This window comes from Athene noctua, chromosome 4 (genome assembly GCF_965140245.1).
Source record: "Athene noctua chromosome 4, bAthNoc1.hap1.1, whole genome shotgun sequence".
NCBI classification, from domain to species: Eukaryota; Metazoa; Chordata; class Aves; order Strigiformes; family Strigidae; genus Athene; species Athene noctua.
The window spans coordinates 31,767,710-31,793,355 of NC_134040.1; the positions used below are offsets into that span (position 1 = coordinate 31,767,710).

At 40.0% G+C, this 25,646-nt stretch overlaps 2 protein-coding genes across 8 annotated transcripts in view; both read left to right on the forward strand.

Annotated features, from left to right (window-relative positions):
• Positions 1–7,147, forward strand: part of CEP135 (centrosomal protein 135) — a 40,796-nt gene extending 33,649 nt beyond the window's left edge. The window contains exons 25-27 of the mRNA XM_074904846.1: positions 3,909–4,013; positions 4,416–4,561; positions 6,328–7,147. Of these exons, the coding sequence (XP_074760947.1) occupies positions 3,909–4,013; positions 4,416–4,561; positions 6,328–6,335 (259 nt within the window). The 3' untranslated portion in view covers positions 6,336–7,147. The remainder of the gene's footprint in view (positions 1–3,908; positions 4,014–4,415; positions 4,562–6,327) is intronic.
• A 78-nt stretch (positions 7,148–7,225) lies between these two features.
• CRACD (capping protein inhibiting regulator of actin dynamics) overlaps positions 7,226–25,646 on the forward strand; it is a 166,907-nt gene continuing 148,486 nt past the window's right edge. For 4 of the 7 annotated variants that reach the window (XM_074904850.1, XM_074904847.1, XM_074904852.1 and 1 more), the window contains exon 1: positions 13,615–14,136. The gene's annotated coding sequence lies outside the window, so the exon portion shown is untranslated. Of the gene's footprint in view, positions 9,731–12,243; positions 12,387–13,614; positions 14,137–14,489; positions 14,533–25,646 lie in introns of those variants that run through there. The other 3 variants (XM_074904848.1, XM_074904849.1, XM_074904851.1) reach the window with 3 other exon arrangements.

Here is a 25,646-nt window from a genome sequence, read left to right on the forward strand (position 1 = left end):
AAGAGGAAGGAACACCCTGCTGAGTTTTCACAGTCTTGAGAATAAGCACTCAGTTTCTCTCTGGATTTGTCCCCAGTCTGACTCCAGAAAGTTCGCTTCACTTTCTCTGCTTGGTCATGACTCTTTCTACCTCAGTCAGGTACAGGAGGTGATACCTTTCCTGAAGTTCACTTATGTGATAGAACTCTGCCATCTTTTCAGTGCAATCACTCAAATCCTTTCCTTCTGATCTTCTTGGACATAAATACCTAATGGTGACGTAGCTGATCTGTTGCAGACATAATTTCCACTACAGAACCAGCCAACCCATGATAATTTGTAAATTACTTTCTCTGTTGAGTACATCTATTAAATGTATGTATGCTTTGCAGCATGATTTGGATATTTAACTTTTCATCAGAGTCTGTCAATTCTCAAAATACATAACCACCTCTCTCACAGGTTGTGATTTTCTGCTTAGCTTCAGGAAGCAATTTAATTCAACTCTTTTTAAGCAAAACATATTTTTACTTGGCTTTGAAGAGTTTAACTGTGAGTTTAATTATTAAGAGAACACAAATTTTCTTAGTCTTGAACTATGTTTTATGTTCTTATATTAGTGAGTATTCTGAAGTCCTAGCTCCTTTAGAACAATGTGGATTCATCAAGCATCTTAAAGCAACTTGAAAGTAAAATTTTAACATATGTGTACTGCTCACAAAAAAATACCAAGTAGATTAAACCCATGGTGAATGTGAATACCTGAAGATGTCTGTTGTCCTTACTTTGATTAAAGTAAGAATCACTTACATAATAGTGAACTCATAGTGCTTCAAAAAAGCAAACGTACTTTTGCTGCTATTAACTGTTAAGGAAAAAGTTTTGTATCATTTATTGTTCCTTTGAAATATAAGTGGAACTAAACCTGACACCTACACTAAATGGGGCCAGCATTTTCCATTATAACTATTAAAACTTCTTATGCCATGCATCTGCCTGGAGTAGAAATAACTTTTTAACACTACTATGGGAGAAAGACTAATCTGTTTGGAACAGTTAAGTTAAGAGGGGGATATTTTGTGTATATGAAATTTATATATGAGAAGTGGGGGATTTAAACAATTTTCTTCATGATATGGAGCAGGGAATTTGAAGTTTCCATGATATGTGTCATCATGACATGGTAATTCTCCTGGGCATGCACACACTAGCCAGTGACTGTAGTGGTTTCTGCATTAAATAGCAAGAAGGAGGAGTAGCAGCTGAACGTATATGGTGGTGAAGAGTAAAGTCAAAGTAGAATTTAATGAAAAGAAAACCAGATACACCCACTTAGTAAACACTGAGGTAGGGAGAGAAAGGAAACATATGGAAGGTAAAAGGACAGATAAGCTTCCTTATGAGATATAGAATATAGCATACCTAAACAATTAAAAGCTATCTGTAACTTGGTGACACAAATGTGCAAGAAAAATGCTTTTGGTTGACTTACATAAAGGCTACAACTCACCACTGATGATGGTCCACCTCAGGTAGCAGTGATCTCAGGGAATATGTACATGATGACACTATTAATCCCCCCTGTGCAACTCATTGCTTCATGTTTTAGAATTGTTGGGTTCTGTTTACTTGGGGAAAAAAGTTAATTGTGAAAAAAAAGTTAATTGCATACAAAGAACAGGAACTATTTGAGTGTCCTGACTATGAAATTAAATATAAAAGTTGCAAAAAAAACCCCAAACCAAAACTAAAAGACAAATCTCAGAAAGGAAAGGAGGAGTTTTCATTTAACTTTATTTTAGCTTCTTTGAGTACAAACATTATGAAACTCTGTTTAAATAACTTCAGAGTAATTTTTTCACAGTTTTTCTTCTACATACATTGTAATGTTCCTTTCTTGTTTGTTTTAAATATCAGTACTTGCATTGTTAATAGGATGGGATATTGCAGGAAGAAGGCAAATGTTCTCTTGGCAGAATAGTGGCTATTCTGTTGAACTGTTTTCCTCTGTTTATCTCAAAGGTTCTGCATGTTGCTAGGCAAATTTTCAGGTGTTAGAAATAGATAGTTGTATATACCTTATTTTTTACTGTTCAGTTTGTAATAGTTGCCGTCTAAAGAAAAGGAACTTAAGATGCTTACAGCCATGACTGAAGTATGTGACAATTATGTTTGTGTCTTGCAAAATATAAAATTCATTTGACTTGGCAAAATTTCAGTTCTAACTGACAAAAATCATGTGTCAATATTTTTGGACATTATTTACAGTTTTGGCCTTATTGTGCCTGTGCTTCCACTCTATTTATAAAATGATACTGATAGAACCTCTGACTTCAGAAGGATTTTCAAAATCAAGTTTAACTTAGGAAGTTCTCCAGTGCTGTAATTTTGAGCTCTGTGAAGAGTGAGTAATTGTGTCACTTAGTGCTATTTGGGTGATAGTACAGTAAATGAGATCTTGAGGCTCGACAGTGATTAATTATTAAATAAACAGAGAATACTGAATAGCCAAAATTATTTTTGAGAGCTGTCTGTATCTAGTGTGAAAGAGCCAGATGTCCTGTGAACCAATAGTATATCATCATGTAATCGTACTATATGTTTATTGCTGTGCATAGGGGTTCCAAATGAAAATATATCTTAATTTTTGAATGATATACTTCATGATCTTAATTTTGTTTAAATGTCATTGACATGGAATAACCTCAGAACTCACAGAACTATCTGCTTTTCTTTATTTATTTTACAATAACCATACTGGGCCCTGAATTCTTACCTCCATCCTGAAAGCATATGCCTGTCTCTGAAGGACTTAGAATAAGATATCATCGAGACCTCTTGTCTTCTGCATCTGTTCTCAACATACTGGATCAAGATACCATTCTAGGAATTTTTACTGATGAATAGGGAAAACAATTTAAAAATATTCTGCTATTCTCTTTGGATCAAATCTCAAGTAGTTTCCATCTTCCTGGAGTCAGAGACCAGCAGGTGCCAGACAAGAAGTCTGTGACCAAGCTAGGAGTGGAACTCGTTTTTCAGAATTCAAGTTCAATGCTTTAGCAATAAACTAGTACATCTCTGCCTCTCCAGAAGTGACTTTTGAGCACTCCACCTCATATTGGCTTTGAAGACTCTAAGGAATAATATATCTGTTTATCTGTCTAGATTCTGCTTTAGACTTACTGTATGCTCAATGATTTGTGGTTTTTTTGGCTTGCTTTATAATGCAGTTGTGCTTAGTTGCAAAACACTGAGTCGTCCAAGCTGATGATTTTTCTGGGAAATATATTTAATTATGTTACTAAATATTTTTAAGGCTGCTTTTCATTTTGATTCTTGAAGTTGAAACAGTTGGGCCCAAACACCAAGGGTGTGTAGTTGACAAGCTTTCAGATTCTGAGTTTTGCTTGTCTGAGTTTGCATTAATACAGCCTTTACTTAGTTTTGGTTCATTTGTGTTCATTGCTAGCCAGATACTTCCAGCCTACTTGACAGAATTTTTACTGAAGCCATATTTGTTATGTTTGTAGTTTTTTTGGATAGTTACTGCTTTTTTCATCTTTTTTTAAGTGTACATATAAAGACCAACTCGCATTGCACCAGAGGACAGTAAAACAATAAACTGACGATTTGTTTTGTCTGTTTTTATAAAACATGTTTGTGTTCACCTTTGCCTGAAAAAGAACATGATATATTGTAGTAAGGGTTTAGTGAGAGGCTTGCCAGCTTTTCACTTCTCACCCTAGGCTCTTCCAGAAACATACTGTTGCATTCACTTGGTTCTTGCTGCTTCTCATTTGTCTTTGATTTGAGCTGTGTGACACATGTTCAGTATCTTATTTCTGTTTTATATTGCTCCAATTTGTCTAAGCTCCTAGCTGGCAATGTTCAAAGAAAACTTTGTTGCTTCTCATGATTTTTTTTAGAAGCAGCTATAATAGAGAGGTTCCCATACTTCGAAGTAAAGTTGCACAGCTGCAGACTGACTGCGATGTTTTAAAAAGGCAACTGACAACTGAACGATTTGAACGGTAAGAAGCTGTTTGTTCAGTGAGGTGACTCTCATTTCTTCTTTCTCACTTTTAAAACTGTAGTTTTTTTCCCCATAGTGAGAAACTATTAGGGAAAATTGTGTTCCTGTTATCATGAAAAATCTCATATTCTCATCCTGAAAACTGCTTAATTAAAAAAAAAAAAATTACACAGTTTCTGAGTTCCCTTATAAATTTTCTGAGTTTACCATTGCACCTAAAAAAGAAAAAGCCTTTTCTCGTGAAAACAAGAAGTTGAGTGACATTTTGAGAAAACAAGGCTCTTTGAAAAGTGTTGTGAAAATCACCAAGTAAAAAGATGGAAGAAAAAGTTACGTTTTCTTCCTTTAACATCCTGCATTACCAGAGTGTTATGTAACTGAAATTGCTATCTGTTGGTAGAGAGCGTGCAATTCAGGAAATGCGTCGACATGGTCTCTCTACATCATCGTTACGTGCTTCACCTCCTCTCAGCTCAACATTAAGGTCTCCCTCACATTCTCCAGAACGTACCATTGTAAGGACAACTGATCAAGCAGCAGCTGAAAGTAAGTGATTTGACTTTAGCAGATTGTTTCTGTGTAAGAGTTAGGTTTAAACTGTTTCTAAGTAATACTTTTTTAATTACATTAAATTTTCACACACTTTAGGTGGTTCTAAGTTCTTCTTTTGTTGACTCTCCTGCTATAAAATATTGATTGGAAATGATAGATGCAAAGGGCTTTTCAAAGACCATGTAATGGATTCCTATTCTTGTTTTTGTTAATGGTCTTGCACCAGCTGACAGCTTCCACATATATTTCACCTGCTTATTATTACCACTAATTATATCCAAATATATATTGCAAATCTAATATTGTTAAGTTATCCAAACAAATGGCTCATATTAAGAGAAATGCCATGAAACTCTCTCCAATGACAGCAAGGAAGGAAAGGCATTCTGTGGGAGAGAATCCAATTAAAATGCATTTGAACCCTAAAGATTAGATGTGACTGTCTCTAAAAAAAAGTGCATGAAAATAATTAATGCATTTTTCATTGTTAATACTTGAATGGTATGAATGTCTTAAGATCATGGTCACTAGAGTCCATAAAAAAGAAGTCAAAATCAACCTCTCACCATTTTCACTGACATTTTAGTTCTTTTAGAGATCGTTGTTTTAGATTATGTCAGTTATGTGTTACAGGCTCGATTATTAACTTTATAACCCATCAGTTCTATAATGCATAATAAATTGCCATGAAGAGTGGAAGGATAGGGAGAGAGAAAGAGTAATTGGTGATTGTTTTAGGAAATATGTGTGCTATAACGGCTATACGGTATACTAGAACAACTCATGAATCTAACTGCTAAACTTCATGAAATGGAATTCCAAACTTTTTAAAATTAATTTTTGTTGATAAGTACCTATGGCTTGTTCTTAAGTTTACTTTAAAAACGCAAGTTTCCTGAGAACTGAGGTTGGCATGGCATGATCCACATTGTCAACAATTTTTCTCTTCTGTGAGTTTTTGGACAAAGCAAAAAAAAAGGGAACTGTAGCAAATGAGATATTGATAGTAAGTATGAAACAGAAGTTATGACTTTTGATTTACTAGTGAGACATTAGGCAAACTTTGTTACATTGCAAATCAACATTTTGACTGAGATAATGACAGATAATATATTTCTGAGAATGAGTATCATCAGTAGAGAATTGTCTTTAGTCTTCCTGGCTTTCCAGTGAGTCCCAAAGGCAATAAGAATAGTCCAGTTGCTATACTTGAAGAATACCATACAGTGAAATGTTTTTATCCTGTGTTTGTATACATAGTTTTAACAATAAAGAAAATACCACATTTTCATTAAATATATATTTTTAAAGAAAGTGGTATTTAACAACTGAATTTATACACAGTTTAATTTTTTACTATCTTGCCTTTTAAACCTATCAATGAACTATTACAATAGAATGATCTTGCTAGTAATATCACCATCTTTCACCCTACTTATTTATACATTCCTGGGAGCTTGCCACAGTAAAGTGTACTCAGTAATTACCATTCTGTAGTATTACAACTGTTTTTTTTCTCTAATCTGATTTAATCTTCTCAATGATTTTCTCTTCCTCCTTATCTCACATTTACTTTGTTAAGCATTTGAGCAGTGAGTCAATGAACTGAATGTAGCGTCTTAGATAATATGCTAATAGCTGATATTCAGGAATAACAGAAGAAAATATGGGGCTAAGTTTAAGTATTACTTTTGATCCTAACATTCATTATTAAATTATAATAGATAATTTTATTTTTAAATTTTTTCTTTCTCTGCCAGAAATGTGAGCTTCAAGGAATAACCAGTACTTGAGCAACTGAAGCATTACCTTATTACAAGGACATTTTTTTGAAAATTATGAAGGCTGACTTGTATTCTACCTCTGTTTTCTTCAAATCGGTGATTACCCTTGAAATTTCTGAGAACCGGTGAAGTAATCAACTTTGCAAAATTCTGGTTTCCCAACTGGCTGGGGTGACTGGTTTTTGCTGGCTGTTTGACATGTTTTATATAAAGGCTGGCTAAGTTTTGTTACTATTTTGCAAATACAATGATTATAAGAAGGAAACGAGTACTTGATATGACAGTCTCTTGTTTTCATTTTACTATTTTAATTCTGTTTGCTTATCTCAAATGGTGACAGAAGTTTGTTCATCTTAGCGTGAGCTAACATAGAATAACACACAGAATTGTCTTAATGCTGAGTCAGTGTAGGTTCTACACTCACGATGATTTCCTGTTTGGGCTTTTAACAAGTGTTTTCTGTTTACAGGTCATTCTTCATGGTATTTAAAAGCACTGATTATTTTGTGAATGCATTTTGTTTACCTTTTCTTAAGAAAAAAAAAAAAATTATTGTTTTTGTCATCTAACAACTTCTTATCTCTTTTGTTTAATCTTTGTGTGAAATTGCATTTTAAATATCCCAATATTAAATAAGAAGTAAAGAGAAAACATATCTTTTAAAAGATGTATTTAAATCATTTAAGTAAATGTGTGGATGGTCACACCTATGAGCTACACATCAAAATCTTTATAAAGCGAAGAGTCAGAAGACACAAGTAACAAGAGTTACATGATGAAGAGTGACAGAAATCAGAGGAAGTGATTTCAGATTATGGTGGAGGTTCCACCAAGGTTGCATCACTCTATTTTTGGAATGGTGTTGAGGTGGACTTGATGCAAGGGTCCAGAGCAACCGAGTGGTGTTGGCCTCAGCAGTCCTCCAGAGCGTGAGAGAGGAGACTGGTTAGTATGGCACAGTTGCTGGCTGGTATGACACAAGCCTGTCATGAGGTTACACTGGAACTGTTCCAGCACTTCAAGCAGCTTAAAAGCCATCAGCTGATGACGCTGAACAGGTCCCAGACTTATTTCAACTGCATACTGATTTTCCAGGCTCTTAAATGACCGGCTGCAGAGGTCTGTTGAAGATTTACAGCACTGACTGTCCCTCAAAAAGGATGAACTGCAGTCAGCTCAAGAAGAAATTGTAAAGCTAGAGGAGGAAATAGATAATCCCTAGTTATTTTTACGCTTATGTCCTGTTTTTAAAATAGAAAGTACTTATTTGTGTATTTATAGATAGGTTAAACCAGAGGAGCACTTCGCAGGATGAAGCAGTCAGTGTGCTTAGAAGTACTATTTCTGTCTTGGACAAAGAAAAGGACAGTCTTCAAGAAACAGTAGATGAAAAAACGGAAAGAATTGCATGCTTAGACGACAACTTGGCGAACAAGGTATGTGCAGTAAAAGTGTTACTTTGCAGTTGTTCTGGGGATTTTAAAAGCAGTTATGGTTTAGGGAGACATTTTGCCTTGATAACAAAACCTGTGCAGAGCTCTAGGCCTCACATAAATGCTCTGTTTGGACTTGGCCAGTACAAAGGGTCATTTGCCAACTCAATGGCATTTCTATTATGGTTGTTAGTATATTCTTTCTCTGCTGGTCATGACTCTTTCTCACCTCAAGCAGGCACAGGAGGTGTGTCAAGGTTTTGAGCCCAAAGGGCAAGTGAGCACCATGAAGCTGCTTGATCTCTCCTTCCCCCAAGGATGAGAAGAAAATAAAACAGAAGACTCAGGAATTGAGATAAGGACAGGAAGGAACACATATTATCGTCATGGGTAAAGGACATACTCATTAGGGGAAGAAAAAGAACAACAATTTAAAGCCCATCACCACATAATTTTCAAATCAAACAGATTAGGTCAATGAGAAATACAATCACATCTTAAAAATGCTTTTCCCCCACCCCTCCCATCTTCCTAGGCTCAGCTTTGCTCCTGATTTCTCTACATTCTTCTCCAGAGCAGCACAGGGGGGCTGGGAATGGGGGTTGCGGTCAGTTCATCACATGTTGTTTCTGCTGCTCCTTCCTCCTCAGGGAGAGGACTCCTCACACTCTTGAACTGCTCCAGCATGGAGTCTCTCTCACAGGAGACAGTTTTCCACACACTTCTCTGACATGAGCCCTTCCCGCAGGGCTGCAGCTCTTCATGAACTGCTCAGCATGGGACCCTCCCATGGGCTGCAGTCCTCCCAGCAGCAGACTGCTCCAGTGCAGGCTTCCCTCAGAGTCCCGGCTTTCTTTGGGTGCAGCCACCTGCTCCAGCGTGGGCTCCTCCCCGGGCTGCAGGTGGAGATCTGCTCCACCGTCGTTGGGCTGCAGGGCACAGCTGCCTCACCATGAGCTGCACCACAGGTTGCAGGGGAATCCCCCTTTTTCACTGACCTTGGTGTCTGCAGACGTGTTTCTCACTCCTCTACTCCCCTCCTCTCCCCTTGTCCAGGGGCTTCTTCACCTTCTTAAATATGTCATCAGAGGTGCTCCCACTGTTGCTAATGGGCTTCACCCTGGCCAGAGACTGGTCTGACTTGGAGCTGGGGGGGCTTCTAGACTCTTCTCACAGGGGCCACCACTGTAGCCCCCTCCCCTGCTACAAAAACTCCCATCACACAAACCCGATGTATATATTCATAGGTAAATAATTGCTGTTGCAAGCTATATAGATACATTTAATTTTCATATATTGTATTGTCAGTTTTGTTATTTAATATGTCTCTATGTATTAAATTTTACTAACTAAAACCAACTTAGAAGGCCCATTCAGAAGTACCTGAAAATTACTTGTACCACATTAGGCTTCTGAGCCATTGGAAAGAATTGTTTATTTAAAGTGGGTGCATCTCATACTTTTTAGGTCTTTCATTTGCCAGTTACAGGAATGGGGAGATCGTCACCTCTAAATGTTACTTATGTATTGATACTGTTTGTAATTAAGTCAGTAGTTTCCACTGATGCTAATTGTTGTTAATTATTTGGGATGGAGCAGTTCAGTAAGAATGAGAAAAGAATTCATGTTCTGTTATTGACATCTTCAATGGTGACTTTTAAATATTTTTTTATAGAAACCCCTTTAAATTGGAATCTGAGTTTTAAAAAAAGCAAGTGTTCCATTTTATTGAAAATACTGTATTTCATCTTATAAAAAAAATGTATATTTTTACATTACAATTAAACCCACAGCACTTCAATTAATAGTAATTCTTACATGAATATCAGCTATGAAGAATTATGACTCTCCTGTACTCTACTCCAGGAAGCTTCTGTGCTGTCCTCACCTCCTGGAAGATCAAAAGATCATGGAATCCTCATGACCTTTTTTAGTCCTCAGCTGGGGTGAGTTGAAGACAGAGTGGGGCAGACATTAAATCATGGAAGACGTCTGAATATTCAAGTTGTCTTGTCTTCTGTTATCTGTAGTTGGGGATGGGGGAAAAATAACATTAGAAAATGAATAAAAGAGAAGCAATAATCGTTGGGGCTGTTTCTCTACAAAACAAAGTGTAGTGTCAGAAGCAGAGGCATCGGGAGACAATAAAAGGACACTTTTTCTCAATTTATTAAAATCTAAATTGCTCAATTACACTTGCCACAATGAATTAGGTTTTTTTTTTCTTATAGTATGTCTCTAAAATTTAGATAATTAACCTAAAGTTAAATAAGCAATTCCAGGGTTCAGCTGGAAAACCCAAGTTCTTTTTTTATCACCCTAAATCTGAGAAACATTGAGATGCTTATGTGATGCTAATTAAAAAAAAGTTGAGATTAGGACTTCAATCTTTTAATTTAAAATATTTTATAGAGAAATAGGTGCACATGTAGCAAGCCTGACCTCTTCAAATACTATTATTCCTAAATGAAACTATATGGCCACAGACTCTTTGTTTTTTTAAGCCATTCTTTGGGACAGAATTTTATACTTTCTCTTTTTCTCGGCTGACAGTGTAAGAAGTCAATTGTGTGCAGTTTGGTACCTTAGTCTTTTGGCTTTATATATACAGGCATTCCAGTTTCATTTCATCCTCAGACCCTTCCTGGGCAATGTAATGATCATAATTGCTGCAGCAGTATTAATTCCCAGACAAAAAGTCATACCATTCATCCTCCAGTATAATTATCTTGTCAGCTAAATGGGGGAAGAGAGAAAGCCTTGGTGCTGTGCAAGCACTGTTCAGCAACAGCCGAAACACTGGTGTGTTATCAGCACTGTTTTAGCCACAAAGGCAAAAACTCCCATCTATCTTGGCAGGCTGTGATGTTATCTCTGTCACAACATCCACCAGTGTGCAGCACAGGGCATTCCAGTGAATCTGCTGCACAGCGGCCACTTGTGCCCACTGATGGGCTACTTGCGCCTAGTGGAGCAGACTCTGCTTGCCCAAGATAACTAATGCCCCAAACACAACGCCCTCCATAAAGCTCCCAATACAACATGGATCTGGACGTTCTTGGCAAGTCCAGCAAAGGACCCTGAAGATGATGAAGGGATTGGAGCATCTCTCATGTGAGGAGAGGCTGAGGAACCTGGGGCTGTTCAGCCTTGAGAAGAGAAGGGTCTGGGGGGAACATCTCCATGCACATAAATACCTCATGGGCAGGAGTAAAAAGATTGTGACGGTCCCTCCGCAGTGGAAGTACTCATGGAAGGTCCAAAAGACAGGGGGCACAAATTGAATTCCATTTAAACAGATGAAAAATACTTATTTTTCCAGGAGGGTGGTCAAACAGTGGGAGAGGCTGCCCAGAGAGGTTGTCGAGTCACCATCCACAAAGGTATTGAAAGCTCAGTGGGACACAGGCCTGGAGAGCCTGCTGTAGGCTCCTGCTTTGAGCAGGGCATTGGACTAGGAGCTGCCCAGAGGGGAAACGATTTTGTGACTTTGGGAAATTTTCCTCACAGTAGTGTGATTCGGCAGGTGCCTATCCAGCCGTAGTGAAATTGTCCCTTATTATCTATACTGTGATATTTGGCTTTTTAAAAATTAAGAGTATAAAGATAATTGTATTGCGATTGTTTTGTCTCAATATTACATTTATCTACATTAGAGCTCAGATGGATTCTGAATTTTGGAATTTATCATATGACAGTCGCCTATCCCACCTGAGTGTGCTGCTAGCTCAGCATCATCTGAGTAAAGTTTCTCTACCAGGTTGGTCAGTGGTGTGTCCTTTACCATTTCAAGGCAATGGTGCAGGAATTAGACTGTTTGCTTAAACTAACTAGAATGGCATGACTAAAAATGGGAGAAAGTGGGGAAAACGAGAATGTCAGTGGTTTCTTGGTTTTAATACTGCTGAGCAGGGACAGCTGTAATTTTCCTGAATGCAAACACAGAGTTGAAAATGGTGGTTAGTCAGACATGAGTAAGTCAAGGTCTGTGGGAGCAGATAACTGCTCTTTGGGGAGGTTTTCACTGGGCCTCTAAGTCCAAAGGAACACACTGACATTTGAGCCTCTTTTTATTTGAAAAGAGATGTGTGGGTTACTGGACTACAGCTGTGTGCCATCTATCTGTACCCATTTGCTTTGCATAAATGCATAAATAAAACATGTTGAATAGGGGTTAGGTGGCCCTGGCTTGCTCCTTGCTTTTAAATGGTGTATTTGTGCCACCTAGTGGGCCCATGTCTTTTCTAGAGATCATGGCAAGTACTTAACAGGTTGGGGTTAAGCTGTAGAAATTGTAGATATATCTAATAAACTCAAAGTGAAAGAATTGCTAATAAAGACAGGTGTTCCTGAAGCCCATCCATCACTTTTCTATGGAGGTTTGTGACTGCTTTGCTTTCCAGAAATTGTCAGTTTTTTAGATATAAACACCCTCATTTTATCTTATTTTCTCCTCCAGGAAAGTGAAAAGATTGACCTTTGTTGAGAAAGGTCTGATGTAATTGAGCAGTTTGACAGATCTGAAGGAACTGGGAAAGGCTGGATTCACCTCTTTCCTCGTGGCTACTTTTGAAGTTTTCTATCTGTACCACCTAATTCTGTGTAAGTGAAAATGTGTAAGTGCTGCAATAGCAGCAAAGCAAAACCCCTAAATGTTTCAGAGAAGTGCTGCAAAATTCAGCTCTGGTAATTGAGGTGTTTTGTATCTGTCCATTTTGGATATAGATACGTGTAATTGCTAATGTAAATACCATTTCTGAGTTCCTTGTGCCCTGTATACTGTGACTTCAGTCATGAGCAGACTGAAAAGGGAAACAGACTGCATCTCTCATGGCTTGTATGACCAGTCATCTCTAGAACACTGCAGGTGGAAAAGTAATTTCTAGCAATTAATATTTATTCCAGAGTCATGTAGCTGGTTTTCTGCACAAACATCACTTCTGACTCAGGAATTCACTGAGCTGCAAAACACCAAGGAGTGCGAGAGTGTTAGTAAATGCTTGCCCAAACTGACAGTCTTAATTTAAAATATCCAGTACTGGCGAAAGCTGGAGACAAAAAAAATGTGTGAAACAGCTCTTTGGTCCAACCCAGCATGGATCTTATTTTTCTGTAAGACTCAGGTCCTTTTAACAGAAGGACCACTTCTGACTGGGCCAAAACATTCAGGAGAAGGCAGGATCCAAAGCTGTATGGCCCTTTTGTCCAGGGAGCATCTGAATCTGGAGAGCTGACTGGCAAAACACATCTTAGCAGTGGAAGAACATGAATCACATCTTCAATTTCGGTTCAAAAAGTGGCAGCTTGGGTGGAAATAAGTGCACCATCTGTTTTTGTCGAGCTCTCATTGGAAAATGGGAAACAGTGTTCAGCACTGGTAAAGTCTTGGTGTAGACAGCTGAACTGGAAGAGGGGGGCTCCAGAAGAGCGAATACAAACACTGGATTTAAGGGTGTGGGAAAGAAGGGAGCCTGTTTTCTCTGCTGCTTTGATGGAGAACAGCAGATTTTTGGTTTGTTTCTTGTAGTTCCTCCCATGTTTTAGTAAATGGAGGGGATAAATATTTGGTTATAGCTCTGGCTTCAGACTTTGGTCTCGCTGTGAGATGAGAACAAATTGGGGTTCGGAGCCGCTGAATCCGGAAAAATTCCTTCCTTCCCAACAAAAGGAGCCGAACGCTGCTAGTTCGAGGGCGAAGGCAGGGGTCCGGGAGGGGCCAGGGGTGAAGGCAGGGATCCGGGAGGGGCTGCGGCTGGTGCTGGGGCTGCTCCCGGTGTTGGGCAAGGTCTGGGCGAGGGCGCGGACAGGGCCATGGGCTGGGGCTGAGCTCGGGCCTGGGGCTGGGCGGGGGCGCGGCGCTGCGGGGCGCCCGTGAGCGGCGGCGGCGGCGCTGCCATGGGGCGGCATCCGACGGGCTGGGCGGCGGCGGCTGCAGCAGCCCGCGCCGGCAGGAGCCACCGGCTCTTCCCTTGTGGCAGCGCGGAGAGGGAGAGCGGGTAGGAAGGACCCTGCCCTCCGGCCGTCCCCGCGGCCCCGCCGCCGCGCCGCTCGCAGCGGGAGGGAGCGTCGCCGCAGCCCGAATCCGCGCCCCCACTCACCTCCCCCCGCGGGCGGCGGCAGCGCCTTGCCTCGGCGCAGCCTTCGCCGGGCCTCGGGAGCGTTGGCCGTGCGGGGCCGCCGGCTGGTGTGCTAGTGGCGAGGGGGGTGCCCTCCCGGCTCCTGGCCGCTCGGTGCTGCCCGCCGGGCCGGCGCTGGCTCCGCGGCGCGTCTCGCCGGATGGTGCCGCCGAGGAGCGAGCGCGGCGGTGCCTAACGCGAGCGGTGGAGGGAGGCGAGCCAGGAAGACAGCCCAGGTAAGTGGCGGTTACCGGCGGTGTTGGGCGCCTTTGTTCGGTGACAGGTGCACCGGCCGTGTGGGTGCCTTTCGGAAGGTGGCTACTTCATTGCTGCCGGGGAGTTGAATGGCTGGGCTGGCTCTTCCCAGTTCCTCCTGCTTTTCCTTTGTTAGCATCTTCCCAGAGAGTCCCGTATTCTTTCAGCTTTGCTGAAAAGCAGGAGCTGTCAGAAAGATGACTTTGATTCACACGATGCTTCTCCAGAGCAGCATTGCTTTGTTTAAGCTCCCGTAAGCCATTTATCATACAACTGCCACCCCGTTTTAATGAGCTATGAAATCTGCTGCTTTGCACGGTTGAAAGGCAGTGCTACGTCGCTTCTGTTTCTTATCCTTACCTTAGGAACTGGAGCAGGTAAGCTAGAGGTAATATTTTGCACGGGAAACTGTTGTCTTACACAATCCCGTTAGAAAATGTCTATTTTAGAGATAGAAGTTTGTGTAGCAGAAATCTTTTCTATGTCATTAACAGATATTCAACTAATGAGAGTCTGGGTTTTTTTAATCAATTTTGCTGGTATTACCATGAGTCAATTACAGATCTCCTTCTCTGTAGTTGTAGTATGCTAAACAGTAGTATGCCTCCGCTCTTGTCATTTTAAGTGTAAAAATGCCCAGTTAAAAGCACAGTTCAGGGGGTAAATAGAGACCTGGAAACCACAACTGTGCATCCTGAAAATTTAATACGCCTGACAATAATGGCACTGAAAGTGATCTGTTGGGGGGATGGGGGCATGGAGACAGGGAAGAGTAATTTGCAACCATAGGCCTAATAACAGGTATTCTGTTGTTAACAGAGATACAGATAACATAATTAAATACATTCCCAAAGAGATTTTCTGTACATACCTTAAATGGTGTATAGCAATTGTATGAGAAGAGCTCTTTTCTTGGAATCTGAGCTATTTAATCTACCTGGCAGCAGTAACATGTAGCAGGTCCTGTATTTTAGACAGATTAAAGATGATAAATTGAAGTAAGAACTGACTTTTATCTGGAATTTAGAAATGCACACTCAAGAAATTCCCATCACCAAAATAATTCTAATTGCACCTTGCATAGAAAATTAGATCTTTTAATTATATCAAAATATCAGTAAGCAGGCATATATGTTACAGTGAGTTTCTTCAGCAAAGCTATTGATATTTTTTAATATAGGTAGTAGTTAGCAGTTCTGCATGTAGCTTACTTTATGTGGTTTGAATCCAGGTCAGGAATTCATCAATATGACAAATCCAGCTCTTTCTTGGCTGCTATCGGTTTATCAGATTAAAGGTGTTTGGTTTTGAATAGTTCCTTGCAACAACGAGCTTGAAGGTAACACTGTGAAGTGTATCAAAACTTTATAATAGTGATTTTTATATTTATTTATGTCCCAGCTTGATGATAATAACAAGCATTACCTTGAAATCTGTATTAATAAATATGGCACATAGTGAAAAGATTGCTGCTGATTGTTATTGGGTCTTTTCTCTCCAATAGGAAAATGTATCTCGGAGCATCCTGTTCTAAAATGAAGGATGCTTTTCAAATATCCATTTGAGCAATCCTGCATTTTAGAGAGGATTGCTTCACACTCATAAGCGATTATTACTTTTTCCTATATGCTGTATAATGATATTTTTAAAAGTGCGTTGGTAGCAAACACAGTTGGTGTAAAGTATGAATGTTTTGCTGTGTTCTGTGTGAAGACATTGACTTTTTTGTCTCTTTTTTTTCTACATTTATTCCTTATATGTCTTATTTTGGTCTGTTGTCTTGTGAGGTTATGTAGATAGTAGCAATGGTGAATTGGTAATGCATTAGTCAAAGATCTTTTTTTAACATTCAGTTCCTGAAAACTTGAACAAAATATATTTACTTTTCAAAGGGACTGTTACATTGGCAATAATATATAATTTTAATTGCAGATACTAAAAAGCAGCCTTTTTAGTTCCACACTTCTTATTACAGCAATAAGAGTATCTTCCATGGTTTCTTCTGCTTTGCCTCTTAGTCACTCTGAATACTGTTTTGCTGGGTATCTCAGTCACTGAAAATTGATATGTCTGTGTAAGTGATGTAATTCAGGGTTATTTCAATATATTTCTACTGTAGATGTGTCAGGTAAACTCTTTTTAAATGAGAAATACATGGCATAATAAGCGTTGACTGAAATATGATGATGAGTTTCTGAATATGAATATATTTGTTTGTTGTTTTACAATGAAGTCTAACATAAACAGAATTTTTGTGTAGACAGCATAAGCTGAAATGATGTGTTTTGAATTTTTTCCTCACAAGCCAAGAGAAGAAAAAGATTTTTTTTCATATTCTGAATTATTCATATTTGGAAATTGCTTATTCTGATTGTTAAGAGGGATTTTTTTTTTCCTTGCACAAAATCAATGCACAGTCTTTATTCTGTAAAGGCCCAAATAAGAGAGTTATAACAAATATGGATAAGCCTACTACTGGCATGTTAGAAAAGTACAGTTGATTTCTTTAGAGTGAACAGACTCGGGGCAATGTAGTTGCGTAATAGCTTCCATCAGCATGATATAAATGTTGAGGTGCTCTGAACACCTATATCATGTCATTGATCCCATGTATTTGAATTAGATTCAGTTATATGAAGTGCATGTTAGAGTTCATTGGTTTTGAAGAATGTGATAGAAGGCAGCCTGACGTTACAGTGTAAACTTTACATTAATGCCTCCACTGAAGGGACCGAATTCTATTTTTTTATCTAAATCAGTTAGTGATTGGTAAAAAATGTGTTTGTTTCCACGGAGACTCTGTGAGCTCTGTCTTTAGGAAACAATGAGTTGTTGTGTAGATCTTACACTTACTGTTTCCCATCACTTCCTGAAGGGACTTTCACTCCTTTTGATTCTCTGTGTTGCATATCACACAATTTCGTTGATTAAGAACCAGAATATATTTTGTCAGAAGCACACAGCATTTACCCTTACTTTACATTCAGCAGTTACACTTATACCGATGAAGTCTTACAAAGAAATAAAATTGACTTGTAAGAAATAATTTTTAATTAATGCTGTTCAAGACCCAGTGTGTTGGGGTGAATCACAGTGATTTATTAATTAAGTTCAGTGGGGAGAAAAATGTAAAGATCTTGCTGCATGTTATCCATGGTAAATGGCTTAATGCTGCAGTTGCACAACACATTAAGTAATGATGATTCAGATGCTGCTATAAATGTATAAAGTGCATTTTTAGATGGTTCAGTTTCTCCTTTGTGTATGCATGCTGTATGCCAAATTACAGAAATACAAGTTTCATGCCTCTAACAAGGCCATTTAAGAAAATACTGTTATATTCAGCTGATTTTAGTTAATGGGAGTGAGTGATTTAGCTAAGTAAGGGTAGTTATGACTTTTCTGTTGACTACCTTCATTTGCGATAACTGATTTGACTTTATGTTTTGGTTAAGTGAAATGCTTCACATCCCAATGATGCTTTGACATGGTTAATCTTATCATTTCAATGATAACACATATGCAGGCTTTATTTTCTTCACGTTTATTGTCTTAAGAAAAATGATACAATGATCCAAATAAGTAAAAGCTTTCCTCGCACTTTAGTGTTCAGGTGTGCAAAATGCTGTGTACGTTGCTGACCTGCTTGAACATCTCTTTCATTACTCAGCATGTTTTGAAAGTCAGCAGTCCGACTTGGGCAGCTTCATAAAGCAGCTCAATCTAGTGGTTTGTGGTGAGTCTTCTGTGGGAGGATGCTGCACGTAAGAGATTACATTTATTGTAAAGCTGAAAAGTGGAGGGAGTGTGATGAAAAGAATTAAAGTGAACTGAACCATACGAGATACTGACTTTCATGTTGCTCTTCAAAGAAGGTTGATTTTCTTTTAAGTAACATGCTGTCTTTCTCTGTGGCCTTTAATAAAACCACATTTGGAACTCTGGCGCGTGTGCGCACACACACGCACACGTACAATTACAGTGATGTGTGGAACAGTTTGGCCCAGGAGAGAAAAATAGTGAATAGAAACCCATGTGAATACATAGTATGTGTGGGTATCTGTTGGTGCACACATGATATAGTTGGGTTGAGTGGCACCATCTGCCAACAAAATTGAACTGTCTTCCCCATTGTAAAACCTCTTTTCCATTGCCTATAACTTTGCCAAGTTTTAACCATGTGGGTTGTAGTTCATTGCATCTCTTTATGCCTCAGGCTAATTTTTATTTTAATGCAGCTAAATGATTGAGAATTAGTCTAACTGTTTTGTCTCATTAAAAAAAAAAATAAAAATCCTAAAATCTTTTCTGGAAATATGGTATTGTCATTCTGCTTTGTATCTAGGCTACAGATCCTGCTGAGGCAGCATCCTGTTGCCAGAGTTCTGCACTTTCACTGTCTTTGTGAAAACCTGCCCAAATTTTCTGCCTTATGTCTTCAGAATATTGTAGTTTTTACTCATTCACCTGTGAAACTTTAGCAAATCAAATGAGAGATTGCATGTTTATTCAACACCCAGTACTACAGAGTATTTTTAGCAGTGGCCACAGTGGTGCTTGCTACATCTGCGGTTGACATCTAATCAGAGAGGGACTGTGAATATACTGGAGAGGGAATTAAAATTATGTTATTCAACAGGACAAAGATATTGTCGTTACCAGGTGTATAAGGAAGGAATTAGGTGGTAATTCTTTAGAAGACCTGTGGTTTATGGTAGATCACTTGAGGAGCTCCTGCAATAAAGGCAAACATCATATTGTGATATATAGATAGGACACCAGCATGGAAGACACAAGAAGTGACAATTCCACTCCATGCAGTAGTCTGTTGGAGAATGGCTTGCAGAGAGCAAGGCCATGGGTCTGTGCAGGAGCTGGTCACAGCCACCTGAGGTAAACAAAGGAAAAAACCCAGGGTACAGTTATGCTAACAAAGGACTGTTATGTTAACAAAGAGAGAAACTGAGGTACACAATGGCCTTGATGGTAAAAACAACCTTGGGAAAGGAGGCAGGCCAGAAGAGGGAAGATGTTGTGACATATCTGAAATGCCACAAGGGGCTGGGATATTATAATGTAGCTTTTTACATGTATCCAATAGATTTGTGAGTAGTATGCATGATTATTGTAGAGTGCTTATATAAGGTGTGATTTCTTTCAATAAAGTGGAAGCTTGCTCTATCATTCATATTGAATCGGCTGCTTGCTTCCTCCGCCCGCCGCAAGTGGCGCACCGAACAGGGTTTACCCGAACCCTGCTTTTCCACCGAACGGAACCCGGGAAGCTGCAGGACGGACTCGGAGTAGGAAGGCAATGCTGCCACCTCCTCAGCGCCAGCTGCAGGTGTTCACTCCGAGAAGGGCTACCCCGGAAAGGCCGCAATAGGGGACTTACCCAGGAAAGGCCAAGGAATTAAGGAATTAAGGAACCTGGTCCTTGGCTACTTGATCGGATGTTAAAGAAGGTCGTTAAACTACACGGTCCAGCATTTTAAGGAATTTAAGGAATTTTCGCCTGGGCAGGAATATTTTGAATGAGAGGTAGTCCTTAAACTTTTTGCTTTTTAGAAAAGCGGGGAGTAAGTCCGATAAAAAACTTAGCCCCGCTGATTGGTCTGGGCAAGGCTGAGGGACACTTTAAAGAGCCAAATTTATTGTTTGAAGAAGCAGAATGGTGTGATAATCTTTTAGACCCTGATGCTGTAAATCCTGAAAAAGAATCTGAACTGTCTGGTCTGTATCCTTCTTTAATTGGGGATGATCCATAGATAAAACTGAGGCGAAAAAAACGTAAAAGTGAGGCGAAAAAACTTTGGTGCAAGGGAATATGGACATGGCAAGAAAAATTCTTACTCCTGTAAGCTATGAGCCGAGTCATCAGCCACGTTGGAGAGAACGGCATTTTTCTGTTATTAAAGATTTAAGCATTAATATGAACGGGCTGCAAAAATTCAGACTACAACAGCTGTACTGGAGGCGATGGCTATCGATTGGCCCCATAAAAACTGGCTAACACTTTTAAGAAAAAACCGGCATTCACGGCGGCACAGTGCTCTATCTGAAAAAACGAACGTGTACATCTCTGTGCTCAGCGTTCGGAGCTGGCGGCGGCGGCCCGGGGCCTCCCCGACCCCCTCCGCCACGAAGCCGCCGCCTGCGGCTGAGCCCGGCACTGCGCTCTCGGCACCCCCCCCGCCAAAAGCGGCAGGGTTATGCAGCACAGACTTTAATATGTTCTTAATGGAATCTTCGTATTTGTAATATTTGTCACTTTATGTTGTGAGTGATGAGTGTAAGGAGCTCCTTTGTGTCCCTGTGTGATTGTGTGTGTGTGAGCCGCGGCCCACTGCAGCTGCGGAGTTCTCCGGCCAGGGAAGCAGCCGGCCAGGAATTACAGGGTCCTAGTGCCCGCCCGCTGGGTCATCGGTGCTTCGGTTGGTTTGGGCTCAGTGTTCTCAGTGTTACAGGTAAAATACCTCCTCTAGCAGGAGGCAGTAATTCTGTGTTGATTGTTGTTTTGAATTTAGGTGCATACTCTACGGAGAGAGTGCACTTCTGAACCATCTGCCTAATGAAAATATTGTTAAAAAATCATCTGCAACCTTACAGAGGTTATTTGTTTTACCAGGGGTCGTAGATGCTGATTATGAAGAGAAAAATCAAAACTATGGTCTGTACCACTATGTTCAGTAACAAAAAAAAAAGTAAAAAATTGTTCAGCTTGTTAAAGAAGCTGCAATTACTCAGGATTTGGATCAGCAGGTACCCCTTAAATATTTTTGGACTTAAACGTGACACAAGGTTAACTTCTGGTAAAATGTACTTTCGTTAAAGCTAAAAAATCTGTCGAGCTGACAGGCATTTTAGATACTGGTGCAGATGTGACCATAATATCTGTGAGCAGATTGGCTGTTAGCCCTGGTACCTCAAATGCTTTTCAGGGTTGGTGTCATGCTGTAACAATTTAACGCAAGGATCTCATTCATGTAAGAGGCCCAGAAAATTGGGTAGCAAATATTCATCCATTTATATTGGAAAACCCCTATTGCATTTTGGGGTCATAACTGTATAACTCAATGAGGAACTCAAATTGGATCAAATTTGTCTTAATCACCACTGTAGCACAACCCACCCTGAAACCCACCCTCACACTCACCTTGTGAACCAAATCACCTGTGTGTATTGTCCTGCAACAACTTAAAACTGTTATTAAGACTTTAAAAGATTTACAATCACTGTTAGGAACCATAAATTGGATACAGCCGTTGTGGGCCTAACTCATGATGATCTGCATAGCTTTTTTGGTATTTTGTGAAAAGATCCTTCAATGACATCACCCAAAGTACTTACAGAGAAAGCAAAACAAGATCTTCACCGTATAGCTAACAAGCATCGCAGGTATACTGCATTCCCCCACAGGACAAGCCATCATAGAAAGAACACGCTAAACCTTGAAAGTGCTTTTGCAAAAACAAAAGGGGGGAGAGATCTTGGCTCCAGGTCAACCATTTGCTCTGCTGTAAAACGCATGCATTTTTTCCACCAGAATGTCAGGGCAGTACAAAAACAGTTTTCTTTATCAAGGCATCCAGCTAAAAACATCACTGCAACTTGCCCTGAATACCAGAAAGACTCCATCTCTTCAAACCTTTTAAACACCTCCCCTGTGTTACAGGTGTCACCAGTATTGTGTCATTTTTCATCACAGATACCAGATCAACAAGAAGTCCAGAGCAAAGCTCAAGTGTTAACAAAAACCTAGAAAGGGGTAACTGGGAAGGACCATTTTCTTTAATAACCTGGGGAAGAGGTTATGCTTGTGTCTCCACAGGTCTCATCTCCAATGGTCACCAGCAAGGTGTGTGCAACCACACCTGAGGCGTGAGAGGCAGCCAGCACTCAGGATCCAGCTGTGGGTGCTGTGAGTGCCCCTGTGGGGACAGTTTGCGGTCTCTTCGACTGATCTTTTAAGCAGAATGTCTGAGTAATGTTTGCTACTGCAACAGGACAAACTACACTACAGTTGCCAATTCTTTTAAGAGAAAATGCTAACAGTAATTGTAACTCCTTAATGAAATATATAGGCTTACTAGTCACTTGTGCAAAATGTAGTTTAGATAAAATATAGTTATTAATAAGGATAAGATGCTGTAAGAATGTATGTATTCACTTTGTTTAGTAATATTAAGAATTAAGAGCTCAAGTGTTTAACCTTATTTAGAAACTCCCTTGGTTTTCCCCCTGGAGTACTGGCCAGGCTCCAGGTGGAACCCAACAGGAGAATGAAATCAGATGTTTCTGCTCAAAGAAAGTTGCCAGTTATTTTGGCCTGTTACTTTAAAGGCTGGACCTGCTTGCAGCGACTTTGGATGCCTCACCTACGGATGGACGCATCATGTAGGGTTTCCAGTTTGTGAGGAAGGGCACTCTAAATTCTCGCTGTATCCAGGGTTCCCCAGCAATTGCGGATCTGAATGTTAGTACCGTATTTTCCTTACTGTTTATTTGTGTACTATTTAGTCATATCCCTTAAATATGGATAGTGAAATTAGTCTACTCTTTTTAATTAGAACTATTCTAAGTATGCTGTGTTTTGAAGTTTGTCTAACCCTTAATTGATACAGCTCTCAAACAAGTCTTGCAGGTGCCGCAGCAAAACAAAGAAAAGGGAGGGCTGGAAGGCATCGGCCTCACAAAACTTCTGACAAACAGCTAAGCTTTGATGAAGAACAGGCCTCGTAAGATAGATAAGAAACTGCAGAGTGTGCCAAGGTGGCAGGGAAAGATCAATCAGGACAGTAAGCATTTTGCCTGGGCTTAGCAACTGCTGCCGACCCATCTCAGACCTGTTTGGTATGCCATTTGTACTAGTCATTATGGTTGGTATAATCAGACAATCTGGCTGAGATGGCAAGATGTGACTCCTTCAGCAGTACCGGTGAATAGCACTAGGTTTTGTAGTGGTGTTTATACAATGAATTTACATCTTGAAGAAGGAAGAGGGTTTAATAATGATTTGACTAAAAGGTTACCAATTATTAGATGGTTAAAAAATTTTTATTTTTACATGGAATAACAGTTTAAATTGTCATTGTAATCCTTTTAATGGTATTAACCTGTGTGTGGAAGTGTTTTATGAGAACGATGGACTGAACAATAAAAGGGGTCTGGATCACTCAAAAACAAAAAGGGGGATTTGTGGAATGCCTGGGAAACAGCGGACATGTTATGAGTGATCCAGACTGAGTGGCATCACTGTAATCAGGCTGTAGCTGTTGGGAAGAACACCGGCAAGGCCAAGAGGATGAGAAACTGCGTGAGTAGCAAAGAAATAAGGATGCTGGGCTGTGGGAAATGTTTGCCTAACAGAAGAACTACGTGTGAACACCATAACGGGACCAACCATAGAGGGTGTGAAGGCTTGTGGACAGTAGTATAGAACCAATCATAGTTTGTTTGCTTTCATGTGATTGCTCCTCGATAGTATGTGGGATACTTTGTACTTGATAAGGTACCTTCGACAGTTTAAGTCACGCTGTATTACAGAGTCGAGCTGCCATACACTTTCTTTTGCTTGCCCAGGGGCATGGATGTAAAGATTTTGATGGGATGTGTTGTTTTAATCTATCTGACCACAGTCAATTAATTCAAAACCAATTACAATGGATGAAGCAGTGTTTAAAAAAACCACAAGTGGTTGTCAATCCTTGAGACAAATGGTTACAATCTGTGTTTGGTTTGTCCCTATGGCTACAAGGTCTGTTACAAGAAGGATTGCGGTGATTAGGAATAGTACTATTGATTGTAGTAATTATTAAAATGCATATAGTTGTATGATGAGAAATATTAGTAAATTTATGCTTGTGCAGCCTGCACAAAAAGAAAAAGGGGGAATTGTTGGAGAACGGCTTGCAGAGAGCAAGGCCATGGGTTTCTGCACGAGCTGGTCACAGCCACCTGAGGTAAACAAAGGAAAAAAACCAGGGTACAGTTATGCCTAACAAAGGACTGTTATGTTAACAAAGAGAGAAACTGAGGTACACAATGGCCTTGATGGTAAAAACAACCTTGGGAAAGGAGGCAGGCCAGAAGAGGGAAGATGTTGTGACATATCTGAAATGCCACAAGGGGCTGGGATATTATAATGTAGCTTTTTACATGTATCCAATAGATTTGTGAGTAGTATGCATGATTATTGTAGAGTGCTTATATAAGGTGTGATTTCTTTCAATAAAGTGGAAGCTTGCTTTATCATTCATATTGAATCGGCTGCTTGCTTCCTCCGCCCGCCGCAGTAGTCCTCCTCAGCTGTAAAACCATATCTAGTTGGAGTGCACACTTCAAGAAAGATGTGGATGAACTGGAAAGAATCCAGAGGAGAAGATTTAGAAAATATGGCCTATAAAGGAAGGTTAAATGGTCTGGAATTGTTTCAGCTCCAATGAAAGAGGAGTGGCAGGGTGAACAAGACATGATAACTTTCAAATGTCACAAAGCTGTTGTGAAGCAGTGTGCTCCATGCCTATGGTCAACCAGATGATACAGAATGGGTTCAGCATTAATGAAACTAAAGCAATGGAATAGTTCACTGAATTGGGATTTTCAGGATTTTAGCATCATTAAAACCTGTTTGAATATTACTCAAGAACAACATAGATATAGTTGAAATCTTTTTGGAGGAGTGTGGTGGAACACATTACTCTTTGAGGTCTCTTCTAGCCTTATGAAACCTCAACATCTATGCTCCTGGTGTTGACCAGGTTGTACCTTCTTCCCTCATGAATGTTGTGGCAGGATTGCCTGTATGTGATGTCTCCAAAGTGAGCAGGTGTGTGAGCAGAGAGGTTCAGAACTTTCCCTGTAATCTCTTGTTAGGATCAAATCTGACATCCACTCCTCTCTCCTTTCATAGTGGTTCCTCTGCTGGTCCTTGGGTAGAGAGTGTGAGGAATCAAAGGGCCAGGTGGCTTTGGGAGGAATCTGAGAACCAAGTGACATGGGGAAGAGGAGGATTGGAGAGCATGGGTACAGGTCTCACAAGAAACTGGACTGTGTGATGAGTAGGATAGTACGTGAACATAAGACATGAAGAATGTGAAGGGGAGCTAAGACTTTGGGGCAGATGACTGGAAATTGATAAGGAGTAGGATATGGAACAAGCTAGTAGGTGGAAGGTCAGGCTGTTGGCAGAGACTCCTAGTATACCTTGGGACAAGCCTTTTGACAAGTGCAAACTGGGATTGTGAAAGTAAGGAGAAGATAACAAAGAGCCAAGGAAGATGAAATCACATGACTGGGAAAGTCATGTTGGAGACTATGGGACAGAAGTAATTAAAGGTTGGAAGAGAATGGCAAAGAGTCTTTCTTCTGAAGATTACATGGTCTTCTAAACCTTAGCTGGGAGCCCATGGTTTTGTCTTAGTATTCATGCTTTGGGAGATCCACCATAAGTGATTTCTTGGTGTTTTCAAGTGGAGAATGACCACCTGTT